The 23,667-nt window shown below is 35.5% G+C and overlaps 1 protein-coding gene and 2 pseudogenes across 5 annotated transcripts in view; all 3 read left to right on the top strand.

Annotated features, from left to right (window-relative positions):
* Positions 1 to 4,765: 4,765 nt before the first annotated feature.
* Positions 4,766 to 23,667, top strand: part of SNX13 (sorting nexin 13) — a 112,675-nt gene continuing 93,773 nt past the window's right edge. For 2 of the 5 annotated variants that reach the window (XM_036230392.1, XM_016139473.2), the window contains exons 1-2: positions 4,766 to 4,984; positions 23,486 to 23,615. In XM_036230392.1, coding sequence (XP_036086285.1) covers positions 23,592 to 23,615 — 24 coding nt within the window. In that variant the 5' untranslated portion in view covers positions 4,766 to 4,984; positions 23,486 to 23,591. The remainder of the gene's footprint in view (positions 4,985 to 23,485; positions 23,616 to 23,667) is intronic. The other 3 variants (XM_016139475.2, XM_036230391.1, XM_016139474.2) reach the window with 2 other exon arrangements.
* On the top strand, positions 16,034 to 16,152 carry LOC118611065 (annotated as a pseudogene).
* Positions 19,620 to 19,725, top strand: LOC118611149 (annotated as a pseudogene).

The following is a 23,667-nucleotide window of genomic DNA, read 5'->3' as shown; positions in this document are numbered from 1 at the left end:
AGCAAAAGGGAGATGACATATCCTAGAATAATCCATCTGGTAATGGGTTAGAGTTGGACACATAAGTAGAATGCATGTTTAGCTTAATATAAACACAGATTGTTCCATACAGAAATATTCACAGATGGGTGTGTATAAATAGATTAATGTACATGCATATATTCCCTTGCTTTGTCAAGTGCAAGGTCTAAAAAGAAATGACACTGGGATCGTAAAGAACACATCTGGTGCCTAGATCTTGATTTCTAATACCATTCTCCAACAAAAGAACCAAAGTTCCTTAGAGAAATGGCTGAGTCTAGGACTGGAGTATGATGAACCTAGAGTATTTTGTAGTACCAGAAAGTGAGGAAGTACTCAAAAACAAAAACAAACAAACAAACAAACACTTTGCATTGATGGAAATTTATTAAAAGAATATAAGACTGCCAAAAGAGCTCCCAATGGCCAGAGCTGGGATAATTCGAACAAGAAAATAAAATAGTGTTGAATTTAACGCAAGGAATAAAATAAATAAGTCATACTCATATATATAAATTATTGAATCAATAAAAAATGAGAAAAATTTTCTGTGAAAAATAATTCCCAATAATTAATGTGGATAACTGCACCCTCAAGGAGGAGGAATGTAAAATCCCTGCTCAATAAGTGAGGGCTACACAGTGTCTTCTTTCCAAGGAGCATAATATGAAAAGGAGGAAAAAAAAGAGTTAAATTTGCAGTGTAGAAATCTGGCAAATACTGCCTCAGCCAGGTGATCAATGTCAATATCTAACAGTGATAAATCATGTTGATAGGTGACCTGGGACAAGTTACTAAACCTCTCGTGGCCTCTGGTCTTTTTCAATTGTTAAATATATGCAAAATGTCTCCCATAGCACCTGGCCCATAATATGTACCAAAAACTAGTATTCATAATTGAGAATTAAAGGTTTGAAAAGTACTATCGGTCTAATTTTTGTGATGTAAAAATATTTATTTTAAAAACAATTGACTGGAGTTACCAGTCATCTAGTATTGATCTTTATACACACACACACACACACACACACACGCACGCACGCACAAATACGAATATATATAGATATTGATGTTGTGGAGCTATTATGCTATCATTGAAGAGATTTGTGAATGTTGTCGTTATGGCCATGTCTGTTGTTATCGAAGCTTCATATTATTTGTCTCAGCCTCTTAGCCTCGAGTTGCCTCAGTATTTCCTGAAAAAATACCATTCATGAAAAAAGCACATGCTGGGATAGTTGAAGCTAGACATCAGATCACTCCTAAATGTCCTGAAATTTCTGCTTACTGTTGCCCTACTAAAGCTGTAACAAATAATTAGGATTTCCTGCTGTCATCTGTTCTTAGAATGTGTCTCCTCTGCTGGCAATGCATTCTTTCAAAACTGATTCGCTAGCTTTGACACTGGATCTTGTTAATGAACATATAGTACTATTCAATGTTCAGTGCTGGTGATAGTGACACTGATGGCACTGTGTTATGAAGAAACTGGAGTTAGGAAAGGTCTTGAGAAATCAAAAGCTTAAATGTGACAATTGTCTGATAGATGCAATTTGCTTGGGAGGTCAATGCTATACTTTTCCAGTTTCGTAAAAGGGGTTATAGTCAATTTGTGACAACCTGAACAAGTGGTGGAATTTTTTTAAAGAAACTAAAAAATAAGCAAAATAGATATTGTGAATTGTTGCTTGGAGGTTTAGAAATCACTGGCAGTGGCCTGTTTAAAAGCATCAGACACTTGATTTTTGCCTCCGAACTCTTTTTGTCATCCCTTCCTGTGTTAATTGGACAGATGGGACAGTTGCTGAAAAATTAGACCTTTTGCAATGATAGCCACAGATGTATCCTTATCATGTGTTTCTTAAGATGGATTGTTCCATTTTGTTTTAAATTTGATTGGTAGCCAAAGAATCCAGCATCTCAGATCAGCCTCTCCCAGGTTTCCTCTGCAATTACTGATATGTTTTTAAGACCACATGGACTGAAACTGCATTCTGTACTAAATTAGTGATTCCTTTTTTTAAAAGCTAGCTGCTTCTGTAAGCATTTTTTCTCAACTACATCACTCTTAAATTTCCTTAACTCTGTGAAACGACATACCTTATTCACCTTGTTGCTTCCCTTGCTAGCATATTAATTTTGATGCATGCTTAAGATATATATGTATATATGTGTACATATGTGATTTGTTTTTAACATATCTCCTTTCCCATTACTATTGAAAATATCAGCAGTGACATAAGGTGAAGGAAAAGGTGTAGCTCACAGTTCTGTCATAAACTTTCTCCAGCATTTTAGTAAAAGTAATTCCCCCATAATTGCACGATAAGAACACATAATGCCCACCGTTTTTAAAAATTAATCTTTTAATAGCAAGGATTTTTTTTGTTGTTGTTTTAATTAGGCATTTGACCTTTTTCTTTTGGGGTCTTTTAGGGAGTGATTCACACATTCATTTAAGATATATTTATTGAGTGACTACTATGCACTGTTCTTGAATTCTAGGTGCTTAGAAAACATCATTGAACAAAACTGAAAAATCCCTGACCTCATGAAACATAATCTACTGGAAGAAAGACAGCAAAATAGTATTTATGTTAGAAGGTATAAGTGCTATGAAGTGAAGCAAGAATGGGAGGGTGCTGGGCTTGGGGCAATTGGGGCAACAGTTATTTTGAATGAGATGGTCAGAGTAGGCTTCCTTGAAAAAGGTGACATTTGAGCAAAGATGGGACAGAAGTGAGGGATCTAGCCATGCAGATATCTAGGAGAAAGATCTTTCCTGATAAAAATAGTCAGCGCAAAGGCCCCAGTGCAAGAGGATGCCTTGCTGTCATAGGAGCAGGGTACTGGAACAAAGTGCTTAGTAGAAATGAGGTCACGGAGGTGGATGTAGATTGAGACTTGGGAAGCCAGGTTTTGTAGGTCACAGAAAGGACTCTGGCTGAGAAAACTGGGAGCTGATTTTGGCTTGCCCTGAGCTCTACTGACAAACTTCTAAATATTAGAAGCATACCCCGATTACAAGTTGGTATAAACCCCATGTGTTTATACTTATCACCTTTAAAATAAGTGAAAATGCCTCGTTTCTGAAATGGGAAAATGTATGATGAAAATGAAATAGAGGCCAGACATCCAAATTAGTTTTAATTTACTAGCAAGTAACTTAAATATTAACGAGCCTCCCTCTCTGTTTTCTCATTTACAAGTTGGAACAGTATCTTTTTCCTGGTTGGTGGTCATTTCTTAGTACCTTAGGCCCTTAATATTTTAGTCCATGCAGTATTTTCTAGTCTCATTTCCTGTTCTGGTTTATCTGTCAATACCAGTAACACATTTTGTGGAGTTGCAGGGGTCAGAATTTTGCTGGCCCAGAAATATGGAAATTATGTATCAGATGTAGATTAAAACAATAACTACTTGGCCTCAATTAGTTGAATTGAGTAAAATTAGGATTTTTCTTCAAATTCTGCCCAGTGATTACCTAAATGAACCATTTTGTTTCATTGTGGATACAAAACAACAAAGATAATACAAGGTTGGTAATGTCATTACTTAATATTTTCAGATTGTAAGAGTAATGTATTAAGTTAATCTTACCCAATAGTACTATTGTTAAGGAAGGGAGGCGGAGGTGAGGGATAACTCTTTAGTAAAGCAGCAGGAACTATTGGCCTTAGTTTATCAAAATGCCTTTGTACCCATTGTAAAAGAGATGGGAAAGTTCTGTATGTCGAATCTGAAAATTTACTCTTCAGTTTCTTTGGAAACTGGTTTCTACAACTGGGTAACACACTTTGGCAAGGGTTCAGGTAAACTACTTGCATTATAATTGAGGTGGACGAGACCGCCTCCAAACCCACACTGAAACCAGTGGCAGCTTCAGAATGGTGTCTCAAAGCTTCTATGCGCACTGTGTTCCAGAGTTCAGTCCCATTTAAGTTGGGACTGTTTACAAGACCCGCTGAAATTTGCTCACTCAGATACATACATTGGATCAAGAGGCCATTAAAGCTGTAGAGACGTCTGTTAAAAAGCAAAAGTGGCTTCAAAAAAAAAATTTTTTTTTTAGAGGTCTCTAAGCTCTCATTGTTATACCGGGGCCGAACAATTACCTAATCGGCGACAGTCCTAACTGCCGGGATCAGGGTAAAACTGATATGCCTGTATCAGTTCCACAAAGTGCCGCGCACCCCAGCAGAGAACTCGCTGAGGATTGGTAAGGGCAAAGAAAAGTTTCCGTCAAAGTTTAGGAGAGAGAGGGATGGAGCGGGGAGCAGTTTCAGAGTATATTTAAGCCCCAGACCGCAGAAGCAGCCGAAATCTCCCGCTCGCTCCTTTGGTCGCCGTGGGAACCAGGGAAATGCGAGAGGGAAGTTCTTCCACTGGACCTCTGCCGCCCCATCCCCGAGACGTGCGAGCTCCACACGGCCATCAGCCGAAGGCTCGGCCTCTGCCGGTCTCTCTTCGCCCCAGGCCCGGCCGCTCCAGGCGTGCAGCGGAAGGCGAGCGGACCCCGCAGGCGTGCGCATCGGCGCCCCGGCTAGCTTGGCGTTACGGATTCTCTTCTCAACCCTCGGTCCCACGGCTCCTTGGGCACCGAGTCCCAGGGGCCGCGCCGCCGGCGCCGACTGGCCCACCGGGCGCCCGTCTCCGCTCGCCTGCGCGCCGGCGCTATGGAGACAGTCACGAGACGCCGGCGGTTCCTGCGCCCGCCAATAGGAGCGCACGTCGCGGGGAGACGCGGACGTCGCTCTTCCAAGATGGCGGCGCGTCCGTCGCGAGCAGCCGGGCCGAGGGGAAGCCAGCGAAGTCGAGTAAAGCCGCCGCCCGGGAAAGGACTGAAGGAGCTGTTGCCGCTGTCGGCGGCGGCTCGAGCAGTTTTCGCTGCTGCTACGGCTGTTGCCATGCGGCGAGGTTAGGGAGGAGCTCACTTCCCCGGGGTGTAATAATGTTAACAGAGGTAAGCGGCTCCGGCGGCCAGTATTACCTGTGAAATGGGGAAGGGGCCGGCGCTAACCCGTCAGAGAACATCATTTCTTTTGCCCGAGGGCCGGACCCTCGGCTGCGGGCCCCGGGGCCTGAGGAGCAGCGGGGATCCTACAAGTGCTCCCCGAATAAGAGCTGTGCTGACTCAACAGAGTCCCACCGCCTTCTGCTGCCTGTGCCTCTTCTTTCGCAGTTGCCACTTGCTTGTCGCCCTTGGCACCGGTCTCCCTCTTGCTGTCGCTGCCTTCTAACTCATCGCTTCCTTCGTGGTGTACCCTTACACGCTGCTCTGTGGCAGCCTTGGTCTCCCTCCCTGGTTTCTGTTCTCCTACGGTTTGCCCGAGGTCTCCCTTCTCCAGTCCCTGGCCTCTAGGGCCCTCCACCTCCAAGCTCGGTTAGCATCCTGGGCTTGTCACTCAGCCAGACCGGTTTGTTTCCTACCCCACCTTTGACTGCTTGGTGAAATGAACCTTCTTTTTCTTAACAGTGACACTTGGATACCCCCTGCCATTCCACAATCACCCAAGTCACCTTTTCGCTTAAATCGTGAGAATAAGAAAGTTCTGTTTAGTATCTACTCTCTTGATTTGCTTAAGGCTCCCTTGGTACTCTTCTGTGGAACAGGTTTTTTTTTTTTTGGTCCTGAAATGGAAGTAGGGCAACTTTGACTAGCCAATCAGTTTCCCTTTTCTGGTGCCAATGTCCATTGCAAAAAAGCAGAGTTTTTAAAGTAGAGTTTGCCTTGACTAGCAATACTTTAAGGGGAAGAACTAAATTGATGTATTAGGTACTTGACACAGTTAAAAGAGTTATGAGTAGTGGTATATGCTGGTGTAGGCATCATTGAAGATGAATTCTGAAGCTTGTGGGTTTAAGGAAATATTTTAGAAGTTACTCGAAGTCCTGTGAAGATTCCAATGTCAGCTGTCAGGGACTAGTATGGGCATCTTTGGGGCTGAACTAAGAATAGGAAACATTTTAATGGGCAGTGGGAAGTGTTCTTTTTTGGGCCAAAAAGGAAATAAAAAAAGTTTGTAGATGAGTGGCTTTCGTTGTGTGAAAATGTGATGATAAAGGACTTAACTTGCTTTTCCTACTTTTGTATTTATACTTAAGAACCTATGCATAGAACCTGGCATATGATGTGTTTGGTAAATACTGGTTGATTTTAACTCATGAACTACTTATTTGTAGTAGTATGTAGTTTACTTTATAGTTCTAAATTCCACTTACTTCTCATTTCTGGAGTTTATTTTGTTCTCGGAGATTATGGCATATCATAAGCTTCTGTTATTATCAGTATTAGGTTAAAAAAAAAACTAATAAGTAGCAGTTGTTCTATTTTTACCTTCAGTGTGATATTTTGATGAGAATAAGTTTCCAGTGGTGTCCCTAATGTAGAATATTTTATAAGATGATCTTTTGATTAAATTTGGCTTAGGTTAGCAAGTTTTAAAGAATTGCAGTTCTTTCACATGAACTTGTGTCTGCTAGTAAAATGATAGTGTCTTAATTTGGACAGATAGAACTTTCCAAGCTTTGTATTTTAAAAAATTTTGTGTTTCTGTGTAATATTTTAAACAATAAGTCAATGGTAATAGTAAGATGTATTTAATGCTTTTTTATATGCACCCTGTACAGCTTTTTATGGGGCAGAATCAGGGTTCCAACCTTGGCATTCACTGTCCAGTCTATTAACCACCACATTGGATCACTTCTTCAAAGTAAGGTCCAGATTAAATGGTTCTTGGATATTACCTACGATTTTTAGTAGTCATTTTATAGATTAGAAAACTGAGGTCCAGAGACTTGTACAAGGGCAAACAATTATTAACGGTAAAGGTGAAACTAGAATCCCATCTCCTGACTCTCAAGATACAGAACTCTGACCATTTTGCTCTCAATGAGTTTTCAGCTCATTTGATAGATTTTAAAATATATTACTTTCTTGGCCGAAAATGGTCAGTAGATAAGTAAGTTATCATTACTTAAGAAAGACTTTTTGTTTTACCTTAGTTTTTGTTGTTGTTTAAACAAGGCTCAGAAATCTTTCTATTTTGAAATATTTTAGAAAATTTTACTCAATATTAGTTACTAAAAAATTAGTATTGTGGAACTCTTATTGCTTCTCTTAGTGCTTACTTTAGTCAGCAAGATTTAGGAGATGTGATTTAATTTGTTTATTATCAAAATGTATAATGATGAACTGTGTTATGAAAGATTTTCAAGCAAAACTGTGCTCAGAAAGTGGTGAAATGTACTGTTTGGTTCTTTTACCTCTCAACATTGAGGTACATGATATTCTTTCCATTAGCCTGATGAGAAGACCAAAACAGGCTTGCTTGCAATCACGTAACAGGTGGCGGAGCCAAGTAGTCACACTTAGGTTCTCTTATTCCAAATTGTATGCTGTTTTCGTGGCTCAGTATGGCATGCATCATTAATATTTTGTAGCTGGTAATCAATAGTATACTTTTTAAAGTTTTTTTAAAACCAAGGTAGGTATTCCAACTATGTAAATACATAACAATAACATGATAATGGTAAACATTTGTATGAAACTTCAATTTCGCGTTTTGTCAAAATAAAGGTTCAAACCTTTTCAGAAATTTAGAAACCATGCAAGTGATCAGCTAAGGGCTATATTAAGTTAAGCTAAAAGAGAATTACTCAGTTGAGCTTATATGTACATTAAACTTTGAAACCTGTGAAATATGATAGATTAGTGTGAATTGAATATATAGCTCCAGTAGGTCATCTAGATTTTTTTAAATGACCATCCTGTTAAATATTTTTTCCTCCTGCTGTCTTTGCCCTGTTAGGACTTTTTACTCTAAATGTTAGTTTTAAAACATTTGGCAAAAAATTTGTCGTAGCCTATTTGGAAATTATTTAATACCAACTCATCTTCTATGGACTCTCTCCCCTCCTCCCGCTTTTAAAATAAAAGTAAACTTCCATATGTCAGAATTAGGTATGGGATGTTGACCTGATAGTTTGTTGCAATTAATCTGAATTTTAACAGCATTGAATATAATAAAATATGTATCCATGAGTTTTCATTAAATACATTTTTGTTTATGTTTCAAAAGTTATTAAGGTTATTACTCGAGTATTTATTATTACAGAGAATTACAATTATAGAAGATATATAGAAACATGCTGAATTTGTACCAGTGCTGTGGCATACTCTGGAGGTTGTTTTTGCATAAAAACAAGTTACCAGCCTGTTGACAGTTGTCTTATGCTTTTAAAAATAGTGAATAAAAATTGTAGTTATTTAAACTTAATTGTTGTTTGGGTTGTGTGCAAATGTGGGACGTTAGTAAATGTTAAATAAAATAGTTTATGTGTTACTTTCATCCAGATTTAATGATTTTTATGTATTAGCACTAGTTCTTGATTTTATAGTGAACAAATACGCTACAGGTGGGAAAAGGTGTAAACTGCAGCACTTTTAGAAGTCCCAGGTTAATAGTTGTTAAGGGAGTACAATTTTTTGGTTCAAAATAATTTAGAAGATATTTACCTAAAGGAAATTAAATAGATTTCTTCTCTGGAGGACTGTTCCTAGTTTTTCATAGATAATTTACTCTTGAAGAAGGTGATAGAATTTTGTGTCATACTGCCAAGTTGTTTAACCTATCAGTTCTGTTTCTCTGGTGAATCTTGACTAATATAGAAACATGCAGAATTTCTTGTATATCACTTTAGGAAATCCTGAAATGTGATGAGTGAGCATCAAGGAAGGGCATCTGGAATTGCATGGCACTTTTTAAACACACACTCTTGCTCATAGGTACTTAGTAAAAAATTGTGATTGATTTAGTTGATTAATGTATTTGTTAGTGGAAATACTCGTGGGATGAGTTAATCCTTAAAACTATATGAGCTATTTCTTTAATTGCATGCTAATGTCATTGTAAGGACTACTAACCAGAAAAAGAACTTTAGGTTCACTGGCATTCAGAGGGTGTTCCCATATCATGTAGTGGTTAGGATTCCTGGTTTCCTAGCATTCAAAGGATGTTAAGAGGAAGGAAAAAAATTTTATAAAAGAAGTGGAAGGACATTACTATCTAGAATGAGGCTGGCTTGCCACTCTACAAACAACATTGTTTAGCATATTTTGACAAGCCAAGTTAAATATTGCCAACCTTTTCTCCAGCATTTTAAAGGGACTTTCTTTTTCTCCATTGATTCCAAGTTCTCAGAGTTATAAGTAAATTATACTTAGTAATTATTTTCATCGTATTGTATTATTCTAGCACACATATACCTTTTGTTCATCACTTCTGATCAGAAACTAGCTAGCTAGTTGGTAGAACTGCAAACAAAAGCTAATATATGTGATATTTTAAGTTAAACCCCAAAGCTTTATATTAGATAAATATATGCCCTCCATTAGGCATTTTGATGTATTACAGTAGAGGTTTTAGATTTCTATAACTATTCTTGGCAGTGCTAGGTAGGGAGATACCAGTATATATGACTCTAGTGTTCAGATGGATTGTTATAAGGTTTGTTGATCAGTTTACTGTAGAAATGAATAAAGAATAGTTTCTTAACTAGTCTATTGTATTATGGTTATTGCTACAAGTTTATGAAATTATTTGATTTGAGGAAATACGGAATTAAATTTGGTAGACTGGGAAATAAGTAGAAATGTGTATAGTTTTAAACATTAAGACGTTGGTTTGTGTATCATAAGGCCACTGCAAAACATACGGCTTTTCATCTTTTTATGTAGTAATTACCAGTATGTTAGACTTTTGCAAATTATAAAGGATGCTTTATTTCTTAATTTAATCACATTGTTAGCTGTGCTTATGCTTACTTATGTTTATTGTTATTTCTAGCTTAACTATGGAATAAAGAGAATTCTTTTAAGAGCAAGAGGAGAAGAAGAAGGGTATGAGAGGATGTTTGAGATAGATGGCTTTAGGTGGTAGCAACTAAGCTGTGTGAGCTGAATAATAATGGAAAAGGCGGGAGCGTGAGCTTCCGGAGGAAGAATCAAATAGGTCCTATCACAAAGAAGAGGTTCCAGTGCTGGCCACTCAGTAACTAGCCATTTGTTGACAAAGCCGAATGTCTTTGTGGTATTCCCAGAGTGAGGTTCTCAGGGTGTGGTTTTTTAAATTGTGTTTTGAAATTCTGTAGTTTTACAGACCATCAAGTGTTCCCTCAATTGATGGTAATCTAAAGTTGATTTTCTACTTCTGAGTCAGTTTAAGGTGGATATTACAATGCCTTAAATGTTTATGTGGTGAGGGAACTTTGAAGAGCTCTTAAAGATACCATTTGAAAAAGTGGTTGAAATTAAGTGAATAAATAAGCTGGAGTCATGGTGATGCTTAGTTACATCTATCAAATTATACCTACCACAGTAGTGAGGTTAACACACAAATGACCCGTATGTTAAGCATTATAAGGACAAGTCCCAACCTCACCACTAGTTTATGAATTGATATCGGGAAAGTTGTTCGAACTTTCTGTGTAAGAGTTCTTAGTTTCCTTCTGTGTAAATTGGGACAATAATAGCACCTTCCTAAGCTGCTCTCACATTGTTGTGAAGACTGAAGAAAATAAGAGGATCTATAACTCTGTAATTTGTCAATTATTATACAAATATTAATGGTTAATATATCAGTTTATTTCATATATGCCTTGCAATAATATGAATTTAAGTCCTGGGCTCCACCTAGCTTTATGGCTTACTAGCTTTTCAGTGGGTAAGTGGATCACATGAGAAAGAGGGCTCCCCTGACCCTTGGTGTACTTACAGGAGATGCAAGGAATAGATTAAAAGAAGTGAAAGGGAAAAAAGGACTGAGAGCATGTTCTGCAACTAGTAACAAGCGTAGTTTATTGTGTGGTTGGCAAACTGATTCCAAAGAATTTTGGAAAGGGAAGTTACAAAATATTTTGAAAAAGATTATTTATTTGAAGGTTAGCAGTCATTTGTGTATACGTATTCTGAAATATTTGTGGGAAATCTTTTATTTTTAATCAAACCTGGTAAATTCTTGAAATCTTGGTCCATTCTTAAAAGGAAAAGCTGTTGTTTAGGATGATTTTATAAGGCTTTGATTGTAATTTGTACTGAATATTAATTTTTGTGGATTAATTTGTTCACCAAACAGATATACACCTACTGTGTGGTAGGCACATGCTAAATTCTGGTGCTGAAGTGGAGAGTCGGACCTGAAACCTGCCCTCAGGAAATTCACTATCAGAATTAAATTAAGCCAGTTTGGCCATCTTTCACCTGAAGCCTTGAGGTCTTTTGTCAATAAAACAAGTAGCATAATTCAAGGGTGAAAAATAAAGAAGAAAATGTTGGAGCATGTAATTAAAGTAATTAGCTTTATAACTCCAGGTAAAGCTACCAATTTGGATGAGATGGCAGCTCTAAAATGAGCATCTTAAAACAGGAGTCAGCCCATCTCTCTAGTGTCCGGATTTGCTCCAAGCTAATTCACGATGAGAAGAGGGGGTGGGGTGGAAGTGGGAGAGGTCAGAGAAGCAGAAAAATCTGTGAATCATGTTTTTTTTTTTCTCTTGAAAAGATTCTTTAAATTTCCTTAAGACGTCTACCAAATTTTACCCAAAGACCCAGCTAAGTTCCATTAACCAGATGAAAGTAATACCTGGTTGCTTATTTTACATTTTTTCCCTACTTGAATGTAAACTACTGAAGGTGGGTCTCACAGTTGTATTCCCTGTGCCTGAAATAGAGCTTGACACTTAGTAGTCCTCATTAAGTATCTGTTGAATGAATGTTGAATATTCCCTCCAGTAAAATTAAAGTAAAAGTGAAAAATTTACCATACAATGTCTATGGTAAATTTATATTATCACATTACCCTTCAAGGGTTGGTTACTGTATATGGCCATTAAACATTTTTTAATAGTATACTGTGGTTTGATGTTGTGTTTGGGATCACAAACTCCCCTCCCCAAGTTCAACAAAAAACGGGCTTTTAGTTAGAATGTAATTCTCAATTTTTCCTACAAGGAAAAATCTTATTAGATTGATGTTATTTTTATATAACCAATTATAAATGCAAGAACAACTTGAATTATATCTTGTATCTCTTACTACTAAATTTTTATTATGGTTTCATGTGTACCACTTAAAAATGTATTCCTGAACTAGATAAAGCTTTGTTTATAATAGTCCAATTATGCTGATTTTGTGGTACTTTGTTGAGTATTTAACAGTCTGTATGATCTTTAATGCTGTCTTGATAGTTTTCAAGTATAAGTAAAAATTTAGTCATGGATTTCAAAAAGTTGGAAAATTTGGGAGCACATTTTCAAGGAGGGCAGCTGCTACCACAGTCTCTTGACCAAAATACCTCTCAGTGTCGTGGTTAAAGATAGCATTGATAGATCTTTACAACCATCGATAATTCCATTGTATGTTTAGACATAGTATGTGCCAGAAAAGTTCAATAAGGTAATTTTTCTCTGTTCAACTGTGAAAATTAAACTGGTTTAATGATATTTAAATTAGTATGAGAGGCCTATGGACATCAAGTGGAATAATTCACAGTTGTTGGCTTATTGCACTTTCTCCAGTTTGCTGAGGGACCACTTTGGTCTGATGCTTCTATTAAATCCCTAGGGTGAATCCTACTTTGCTTTTGACCTTAGCTGTGCATTGTTGGAGAGTCCTTGGGTGTTAATCCATTTAAACCTGAATTCCTTTTGCTCCTGGAACCCTGGAGCTATTTTTAGCCTGGCTGTGGTTTGGCACATTAGAGAATATGTGATTCTTTGTATTCTGACTTCTTTTATTTTCAGGCTAGAGTTGGATGACAACATACATGTATGTAGAATGGCTTTTAAATTCACTTTTATTTGAAGCTTGGAAAACTTATAAAACGGATTGAAGCTGTACAGTTTTAGTGGAAGAGTTAAGTATGAAGTAAAATTTCACCTCATTTTAGTTTGGGGAGTAATGGTCTGATTTTAAAACATTATGTGTTCTCCAGTGTTTCTCCAAGTCATAATATTGTACTTCAGAATTTGTTCTTGATTTCCAGAGTTTGAGAATGACATGCGTTTTCTTCTCGTTTTTTTTTTTTTTTTTTCTCCTGGTGTTTAATCCCACTATGAAATATAATCAGCTATTTTTACATCCGATGCTAATTATTAACATCTGATGCCTTTTCTTGAGTAATTGTACCCAAGTGCTCAATATTCAAACTGTTGGAATAGTCAACTCCTGGTAAAAGTTAGCAAAATAAGAGGAAATAGGCTGGAGGGAAGTTGGAACTTGAAAGGTAAAACACAACAAAGAAAAAGAAAATGCAATAACGTACTTTACTTTACAAATAGTGGATGTGTTGATTATATAAAAATTTTGGAAAAATCAATTAGGCTATAGAGTGTTGGATTTTATGAACCAAAAAACTCTACAAGTTAATATCTGATAGCTCAGACTATTCAGTCAAATAATAGGCATTAATTAGAATTTATAGGACTGCCATTTAGTGAGATTGTCTTTCCATTGGGATGCAGAGTGTTAATCATCTGTATCTATATATCTATATCTATCTCTCTTTATTTCTTTCTACACACACACACCCCTTCTAATTACAAGTTGAACATTCCTAATTCCTGAAGAAGAGTGTATGCTTTTGGTTAAGAGTGATGGCTAGTATCTGATTATTTGGATTCGAATCTAAATTTTGTCACTTCAGAGCATCTTGACTTTGGAAAGTTATTAACCTTTTGAGCCTGTTTTTTTATTCTGTGTCACTTGTAAATTGATGGTACTTACCCCATGCGGGTGTTATAAGTATTAAGTGAAATAACACATGTTAAGTACTGTGTGTAGTGTTTCCCACAGTAACACTCAATAAATAGTAGGTTTTATTATTATTTCCTTACATGTAAATAGCAAGTGGTTTATTTTTATAACTTAGAATTCCATGTTTGAAGTTGTTTTTTGTGTTCTTTTATTGAGGAAGTTTTAAAATATCAAATTAAACAATGTCATTTTCTTTGACCCAGATGATCTAATTCTTCCTGTACTTTTTCTTTCTTTCTTCTTTTTTTTTTAATTAACTTTCTAATTTATGTATTTCATTAAGATCTAGATTTAGACTGAACTCAGGAGGAAATAAAGAGAGTTGATATTGGCCAATTCTGTGTAATACGAATTGGTCGTAAGTAGAACTTTTGACTAACCAATATATTTCTTCTGGCTATTAAAGCTTTTAATTGTAGTATAATCTCATATTATGCTTTAAAACTGCTAGTGCTATATAGTTTTCTGCTATGGGAAGTAACTATGGTTCTTGTCAATTTGATAACGTTTTATGTAAAGTAGCTCTAAATTTATATAAGCTCTTCTATTGAATTGTTCCTTTTATAGGGAATAGAAAAGTGAGGAAATCCTTTTGTAAAAATATGTAGTTGGCTTGATTGGTATTAGTAGGACTGTGTTGCGGGTTAAGAAAAGGATTTAGGACTATGTTACAAATAAAATTTGTACTTACAAATCTAAATATGGATATTAAGCATATAAATGATTTCAATCCCTTATGTAACAGCTGCTTACCTGCATTCATGTAATAGTATAGGAAACTCTTACACTCAATGAGTGGGGTGTTCATGTTATAATAACATTTTACTTAGCCGTATATGCTGTCAGGGTCCTTTGTGGGTGAACCTATGTCTGTTTCTCTTTTTCTTTCTACACTTAATTTTTCCTTTTTGCTGCTGTCACTTTGTGGGTATGTCGATCTTTTCCTCCTCCTCTGTCTTTTATTATTCTCCTCTAGTCTGTAGGGTCTGCACCTTGCTCTCTCAGAGCTTTTCCCCCGGTCATTACCCTTTCCTCTCATCTCAAATAAATCAAACAGGCCACCGTAGAGTATTTAACTTTGATTTTTAAGTTATACTCCACTTACGGGTTTAAGATATTTTTCATTGTTAATTTAAAAGATGACAAAACACATAGCTCAGTATAATTTCCTTTTATGATTTTATACCTCTTTTCTGAATTTATCTTGATTTAAAAGTTAAATTTACAATTTCTGAGTTAATGAACACTGTTGATCTTTATTTTTTTATTGTGAACCAAGGGATCTCGTAGTACTTTCAGCATATTCTCAAAGAGTACCAAGGACTTTAAGATGTTAGCTTGGTTACTTCAGGTTTTTCTGATAAATTGAATTTTTTAATCTTTAATTACTTTTATTTGATTAGTCAGATATTGTGTGCTGAATTTTGCCCCCTCCTTTTTTTTTACCTTCCTCCCCCTTTTTTAAACCTTCTCGAGAAGCAGTGTTAAATAATGGTTCAGAACATGCTTGAATTTTAAACCACACTCAGTTCATGGTCCAGTTCTGTGATTTAGCTGTTTTCTCATCTTTAGAATGGAGTTAATAATATAACTTATGTCGTAGAGTTGTGAGAATTAGATATATGTAATATATGTTTAAAGTCTCTATATATTAACATATATATTTATACTGTATAAGGTAGTTAACAAAGGTCGTAGACAATACTAAGCATGTAAGAAATGATGGCTTCTATTGTGTTAGAGGATGATTTTCATAAGAAAGGAAAGGTAGGAGATTGGTGTTTGGCTATTCATTGAAGATCTAGCTCTTTAGATTGATAGGCTTGTGTTGTTCGATTTCTCCTTGAATTAAATTATGGGGAAAAGTAGAAGCTGAGTTGTGAATATTGGGACTTTTATTCTTGTATTGTTATAGTCCTATACGTATGAGGGAGACTTAGCATTCTGAACTAATTATTTTTCAAATGAAAATAGCTTTTTTTGGTTGGTAGTTTTTAAAATAATGCATGCTTAAAAATTTTGAAACAAAAGTACAAAGAAATATTAACCACTTGTAATTTTATCATGCCGATTATAACCACATTTAATAGTTTCTGCCTTCAGTATTCTGTATTATATTTGTACACTTTTTAAAGTAGGATCACATATACAAACAAATTTGTAACCTCCTGCCTTCACTTAATATAAACTTTACAGGATATCTATGGCCATACTACCATGAACACACCCAATTTCGTCTGATTTTGGAAGCTAATCAGGGTCAGGCCTGATTAGTAGTTAGATAGGAGACCACTTAGGAAGACCAGGTGCTGTAGGCGTAAAAAAAAAAAAAAAATAGAAGACAATTTTATTTATGAATATTCATATTAAAATTATCAGTAAAATGGTTAATGTTCAATTGTGCACTAAAAGAAGATTCTGTTACAATTAAAGAGTCATTACAGATATGCAAAAATGGCTCATTGTGTAGAAATATGTTATTACAACTGATTATTTAGATTGTCAGTGGAGAAGAAAATTGGGACTATTATAGGAAACACTATGAAGGCATTTGATAAAATTCAGCTTTTATCTTGATTCAATAAAATAGAAATAGATGAATACTATACCTTATTTATACTTTTTATACTTTTTAATCTTATATTTAACTTTAAAAAATCACAAACAAAGTTGGCTTATAATTTTTCATCTTTGCCTGTCACATTGGTGAAAATTATATTCTTGCTTTAAAACTTTGGGCTTCTTTGATTGCTGGTAGGGTTGACAGTTTTTCATATGTCAGGCCGTTTGTATTTTTTTGTTTGAATTTCCTGTTCCTATCCTGTTTTTCTTTTGTAGTATTGGTCTATTTCTTAATAATTTATAACATCTCATGGCTTTTTAACCTTTTGTTGTATACAGTGCATATCTTTTTACAAGTACATATATTTAAGTTTATGGATTTTTTTCTATTAATATAAATAAGTTTTATATTGTTAGCCCATTTCCTGTTTGCCCCAAGAGTACTTGCTGCTGCAGCGTTTACCATGAGATAATTTGCAGATTACAGTCCTAACCTTACCTCATAAGGTTTGCCATGAAATATCTCGCTTTTATTTTTATTTTCGCATTTCTCTAGTATATTGAAACAAATGACATCATTCTATTTATAGCATTCTGTTTTTAGTAGTGATATTTCCATTTACAAAAGATAGTAATCTGGATTGCTGAAAATGTCAAATCTTAGAAAATGTACCATTTGTACGTGTGGTGTTAAGTGAACGCTGGCAGCGAACTGCACTTTTTTTTTTTTTCCTAAACCGACAAAGGGTTAAATATGTGAATCCTTTCTACATATTTTGCCGTTTTTAAAAAGACCTTTCCTGGCCCAGAATTACACAATGATTTATATTTTTTTTTAATCGGAATTTCTAAGCTGTTTTTTTTTACATATTTTTAGTATATTTGTGACATATTTTGTTGGAGAAAAATACAATTTTTATCAGATTTTTATAATGCAAAATTTCAAACATGCAGAAACCTTGAAAAATATTGCTGTCAGCACCTGTGTACCAGTTACCTAGATTTGCTAACATTTTGTCCTACTTGCTTTAGATCTGATTCTCTATGTGTCATTTTTGTTGTTATAGCTGAACCATTTTAAAGTAAATTTCAGGTATTATGTCACTTCTCCTCAAAATACTCTCCTGAATCTCCCAAGAGTAAGGATGTGTTTTGCTATAACCACAGCATTATTGTCATACCTAATAAAATTACCAAAATCTCTATTATTGTCTAATATTCAGTGTATACAACTTTCTCCAGTTTGAAGCAAGACCTAATTTAGCAATACCATTATGTCTTTTTAATCAAAAATAGTTAATCTCCCCATCTCTCCTCCTCCTCCTGTTATCCTCTGTTATTGTGGGCAGTTGTCTTGTGCATCAGGATGCTGTGTAGGTACACACAGCAACATCCTTGGCCTCTATGGTGGTGTTCCACCTCCTCCCTCCATTTTGATAACCAAAGATGTTTCTGTGCATTGTGAAATGTCTCCTAGGAGGCTAAACTGCCTCTAAGAACCACTGTGTTAAGGTGGTACCTTTTCTGTACTCTATTTTTTGAGATACTTATTTCTTAGAATTGTTTTTATGTTGAATTTATTCTATTTCATTAACCTCTGTATCTATACTTTCCTGTTGTTTAACTAGTAAGTAGTAATTTTAAAAATAGCTTTATAGAGATATAATTCACATAGCATATAATTCATCCAGTTAAAGTGTACAATTCAGTGGCTTTTGGTATATTCCAAAATACACAAAATACATTTATTGCCACAATAAGTTCTAGAACTTGTTATTTCAGGTAGAAAAACCCTTACCATTGTGCTCATTTTAAAACTGGGTTATTTGTCTATTTCTTATTCAGTCTTAACAGTTCTTCATATATTCTAGGTGAAGTTCATTATCAGATACATGATTTAGAAATATTTTCTCTCATTCTGTGAGTTGACTTTTCATTTTTTTGGTGGTATTATTTGCAGCACAGATTTTCTAATTTTGACACAGTCCAATTTATCTGTTTTTCTTTTGTCGATTGTGCTTTGCTGTCAAAAGATATTTAAATTTTGCAGTACATTTTGTTTAGCTTTAAGAGATGGTCTCAAGTAGTATATAACAAGACAAAATAGATAAAAGTAGGGCTGAAATTAAGCCATTACAGTTTTTCCCAAGTTGAATTTTGAAAAAAAAACTTTTCATGGATTTATTATCACATCTAGATGGGGTGTGTGTGTGTGTGTGTGTGTGTGTGTGTGTGTGTGTGTGTAGAAGACTACTGAGAATTTGAGGGCCAAGAGGGTTTGGGGTTACATTGTAGCAGTGTGTTGGGGTAACTAAGAACTACTATGCTATGTAGTGGAGAAGCTAACTACAGTAACCTAAATCCTAATATTAGCTACACCTACTAGGGGAAGAAGACGCCTCTGAAAGCAGAGACCTATCATTCCAACCCTGCCCTTCTCTGCCTGTGTAATCTGCTTATGCCTCCTTGCTGAATTTCTGTCTGCATTATCTCATGATTATCTGAGTGCTTGTCCATGGTTTTTTCTTCCAGCACGTTCTGAAACTCTGGATCTTAACTCTGGAGATCTCTTCCTAGGCTGGCTTGTTCTTTGAGCACTACAAGTTCAAGAATTATAGCCCAGATCATGATATTCTTGAGGACATCTCTGTTTATGGTCCAGCTGCCTCTTCACAGTCACTTGCAGCCATCTGTCTGCTTTTACACCTCCATGATTATTTAATGTTTAACATTTTTTATTTAGTACTTGAATAATTAAACCCTGACAGTATACAAACACATATCTATTTATCTTAAGATTTTCCATATGCAAATCTGTTTTAAAGGTCATGTGTGTGTTAAGCTTTTTCTTCATTATTATCATAATTTGACCAACTATTTTGTTTTGATTTCTCAAACAGGGTGTTAGTTTCATGTTTTTCATTTGGTGGAGTAATAGTTTTAGGACAGCCTTTATGATCATTGCTTGATAGAATGAATGTTAGTAATGGTGTATTCACTTAAATATTTAAAATGCCTGTTAATTGAATGTTAATAAAATGAGTTAAGGATATGGTGTGTCTTTTGTAAGAAAAGTGGTATATGCACTCTAAATATAGTAGTAGTTGCAATATATTTTTTGTTAAAAAAAATTACATACTTCTTGAAAAGTAAACCCAGTAGAAATGTAATTAGTAAAAAGTAAAAGTATTATTTGATTTCTATTTTTTAAAAGCAGTCTGGGGTTTATAGCCATGCCACCCTGAATGCGCCCAATCTTGTCTGATCTTGGAAGCTAAACAGGGTCGGGCCTGGTTAGTACTTGGATGGGAAACCAGGTGCTGTAGGCATAAAAACAAACAAACAAATATATAACTAACTAAATAAATGCATCTGGGTACTTCTATACCTTTCTCATTTAGACACACATGAGAGAGAATTTTCGTTAAATTTTTAAGAATTGCTCTTAATGAAAGTGATGTGAATTATTTTTCTCTGCTTTGATAAGTTTCTCAAGTGTTTATTTAATTTTTCCAAGATTGTAGTTGTTCAATGAACTGATTCTACACAGAAACCACAGGCAAGTGGAACTTAGGTGTTAAGATGCCAATTAATTAATGATTGGAAAGGAAGATAAACTGGTAAAGGTTATTACTGGGGAAAAAAAAATCTTGATTTATATAACGTTGATTTAGATGATTAATGAGATGATCTGTGTTTTCAATATCTTCTTACTGAGAGCATACTGTATGTGCCAAATGTTATACTTGGCACCAGGACTACATCGTTGAACAAAACACACAGTTTATGTCCTCATGAAACTTATTCCATATGGTATATGCAGGAAAATAAAACGGAGTTCTAATGTAATGTTATAAATGAAGATATCAGCGCGAGAGTGGTGGAAATGGTGAACTATGGAGTCTAGTCTTGATAGGGAAGTGCATACAGAAGTGAGCTAAGTAAAGAGAAAGAAGAATCTACTCTGCAACTCTGAATGAAAATGAAGAGTGATTGATGTAACTAATTTAGAACTAGGAGATTGGTGGTCAGAGAAAAAGATAGTTAATTTTCACATTTCCTCTTCAGAGAGAAGACAAGGTGATGATTAAGTTAGAGTATGGTCTGTAGTGGTTAAAGTGGAGTTAAAATAAAAGTTGGTGGAGGTGAAGTGCTTATGATGTTAAAAATAGACTGTTGGGTGGATTATCCTCCCGTATTTTGAAATAATTCAGGTTATGCAGCACTTAGCATAGAGAAGAATGTTGTGTGCTGCATCTCAAGAGTTTTGAGTGAATAAGTAGGATGCCTTGGAGAGTGGTTAGCTCTTGTGACTGCTTATTGGAATCACCTGGAGAACTTTACCAACTACTAATGCTCTATCCTAACTTTGTTGCACATTGTAGTTGCTATTGGCTAGCTCTCATCCTCAGCTTTTCTGATTTAATTTGTATGGATTATAATCTGGGCAATGGGATTTTAAAATGTCCCTCAGGTAATTCTAATGTGTAGGAATTGCACAGGGATGAGGTTTTTACAGGAAACTAGCTGGGAGTTATGATGGGGACTGTGTGTGACCCTGCATCATGAAGTTGGGTTGCATAATTAACGAAAGAATAAGCAGTCTTTGAGAGAGCTACAGGATAAGCAACTTTTACTTAAAGCAAACAATGAAGTTTTTGACGATATAAGTGGGTTTGTTTTTTCCTTGGAACAGACGATGGAAACCTAGAGGGAAACTTTGGAAGGGAAGGATGGTAGCTGTGGGAAGTTGGATAAAGGAGGAAAAAGCAAGGACAACACAATTGGTTAGAGTACCTGGGAGGACTGATAACAATCAATTTCTCTCTTGGAAGTGACCAAAGAATGGACATAGTGGGTTCAGAATTAGTCTGGAAAATACATTCAGTTCCGTAGTGGATGAAAAACCTTGGTGAATCGAACTTCATTGGAAGTCCTAGCCTTGTATCTTGCTCTTTGTTAAGGGGTTCAGATTGATTGTTCAGGATCCATGGAGAGGCCAGGAGTTCCAGGTTGATGTTCCACAGGCTCCGAGGGGAGTGGTTAGAGAGAACTGTCTGTCTGTTCTGACTGACACTGGCAGGAAGAGGCTCTGGAGTGTCAAGGCTTGGTCAGTTTTGCACAGCATAGCTCCACTCCTTTGTGCCGCTTGCCTGAGTCTGACACCTTGCTGTACTTAACATACTTTACTGTTTCCTTACTTTTACATGTGATGCTTTTCAGAAACAATTTTAATTGCCCAGTTCCAGATTTGTGAGCAATTACCGATAAGTGTCATTTTTTCAATATGGAGTAAATGGTATAGACTTAGGTACTGAAAAGGGACCTTGTTTATTACATAGGCAAACTGCCATTATTTATAAAGTACAGTTTTATGCAAAGAGAATCAAAATGAGTGGCACAAAGAAACCACTCAGTTTAGACTAACTAAAGTGTAAACTGTATATGGGACTAGAGGTTTATAATTGTTACATGAATTCAGATTTGTTGTAGAACTAAGTCGCTTAACTGCAACTCATTTAATTAATTTGACATGTAACTCAATTTTTTTATACCGTTAAACTTGGAAAATGATAATATCAGACATTACTGTCAACAGGGTACAGCAAATTTATTTTTCTTTTAAAAGTGAAGAGAGCTTTTTAAAGTATAATACTTGGTCTTCAAGAGCTACCCTAGTTATGCAAATGAGTTATGAAATTACCTTTGAATGAAGAGTTTATCCAAAACACTATGAAAATTTTTCAAAATATATTCTGATAAGGGTGAGTAGTATAGTAGTAAATTTGGTAACAGCTTGATGTAGAAATAAGAAAATTGCATGCTTAGTGGAAAATAAGATTTTTGAATGATTATAGTATATCATGTCTTCTAGTGACTAAAACCCATTGCTTTTACTAAGCAAAATACATGTCATGATTAAAGCTTTCATATATTTCAAAATTAGATGATTCAGCATACAATGACCTTATTTCACATGTGTTTGAACTGTGAAACTAAAAATAACTTTTCGAAGCTATGACACCAAGTAGATGAAGCCTGTCATAAGTCATGGGGATTTGGGCTGCATCAAATGGATGCTTGTAATAGCTGGGTTGTGACATGCATTTTTACATGTATCTTTTGTATTAAAAGCTTTTGGATGTGCTTTAGCAAGGTGAAAACTGAGGAGCAATTAATGCTAAATGGTACTTGTTTTCCTATTCTCACTTTGGGTTGCATTCATTAACTTACCTCATTTAGGTGGATGTGAATAATGCTCATTTTTCTAAAAGTCAATTGATATTTATTTTTAAAAAAACTCCATTGATATTTATTTAAAAACACAGCACATCAATTGTCTCAGTCATCTGTGATACATTTCACAGTGTAGTTGTACAGATCCAGACTGCTCATAGGAATGTTACTAAGATTTTTCTTTGTCTGTGGCAGCTGACATCATTTGGCTTAAATTTTCTAGGCCCAAGTTATTTGTAGTATACTATTTGATGGGGAATTTTGATAACTCAGGTCAACATTTGTTACGTTGAAATATATACAAAGCTGCTATTGAGAATTTTTGCTTATTTGACTTTGCTATAGTTTGCCGCCTTATAAAAGTAGGGTAATGAGAACACTAATTAGGTTCTTCAGTTTTTGTGGCTTATCAGAGTTTTAAGTGTATATGGATTAACGCTAAATCAGAAATAATAGACTGCAACACCCAGTGACCTCAGATTATATGATACTCAGTACCTCTCAAAGCCTAATTGGTACCAGGGGAAAATGCCCAAGAGTTATTTAATCCAATCTTTTAGGGTCTCAAACTTACATATGTACATATGTACGTACGTACTTACTTTATTTATTATTGTGGTTAGAATCTCTAATTTCTATCCTTAGATATAGTTTGACTGCTAGAAAACTATAATCTTAGAATACATTAGTTTTACTCTTTGCAGAATTGCCCTCATTGAATTGCTTTTTAACGTTTATGTCCACTTTTATTTTTAAGTCATTATGAGAAGCAATTTTGTTAAACTTTATAATGACTTTCCTATAAAACTGTTGCTGAGAACATTAACCAGTACTTCATGCTTTGTTTTTCAGATAAATTCCTATATGATACAATTCTTTAAAAATTCAGAGCTGCAGATATAGAGCACCAGTTAATGAGAGGAACCTTGGATATCATCTGTTCCCAACCTGTTTACAGATGAAGAAATTGAGGCTCAGAGAGGTCAGCTATAAGCAGCTGGCCTAGAACCCGGGTCTTGAAATTGTGTCTTCTA

The sequence above is a fragment of the Rousettus aegyptiacus genome, unplaced genomic scaffold, assembly GCF_014176215.1.
Source record: "Rousettus aegyptiacus isolate mRouAeg1 unplaced genomic scaffold, mRouAeg1.p scaffold_m13_p_13, whole genome shotgun sequence".
Lineage (NCBI taxonomy): Eukaryota > Metazoa > Chordata > Mammalia > Chiroptera > Pteropodidae > Rousettus > Rousettus aegyptiacus.
The sequence above is the reverse complement of the archived record's forward strand: the minus strand, read 5'-3'. Positions and strand labels throughout refer to the sequence as shown.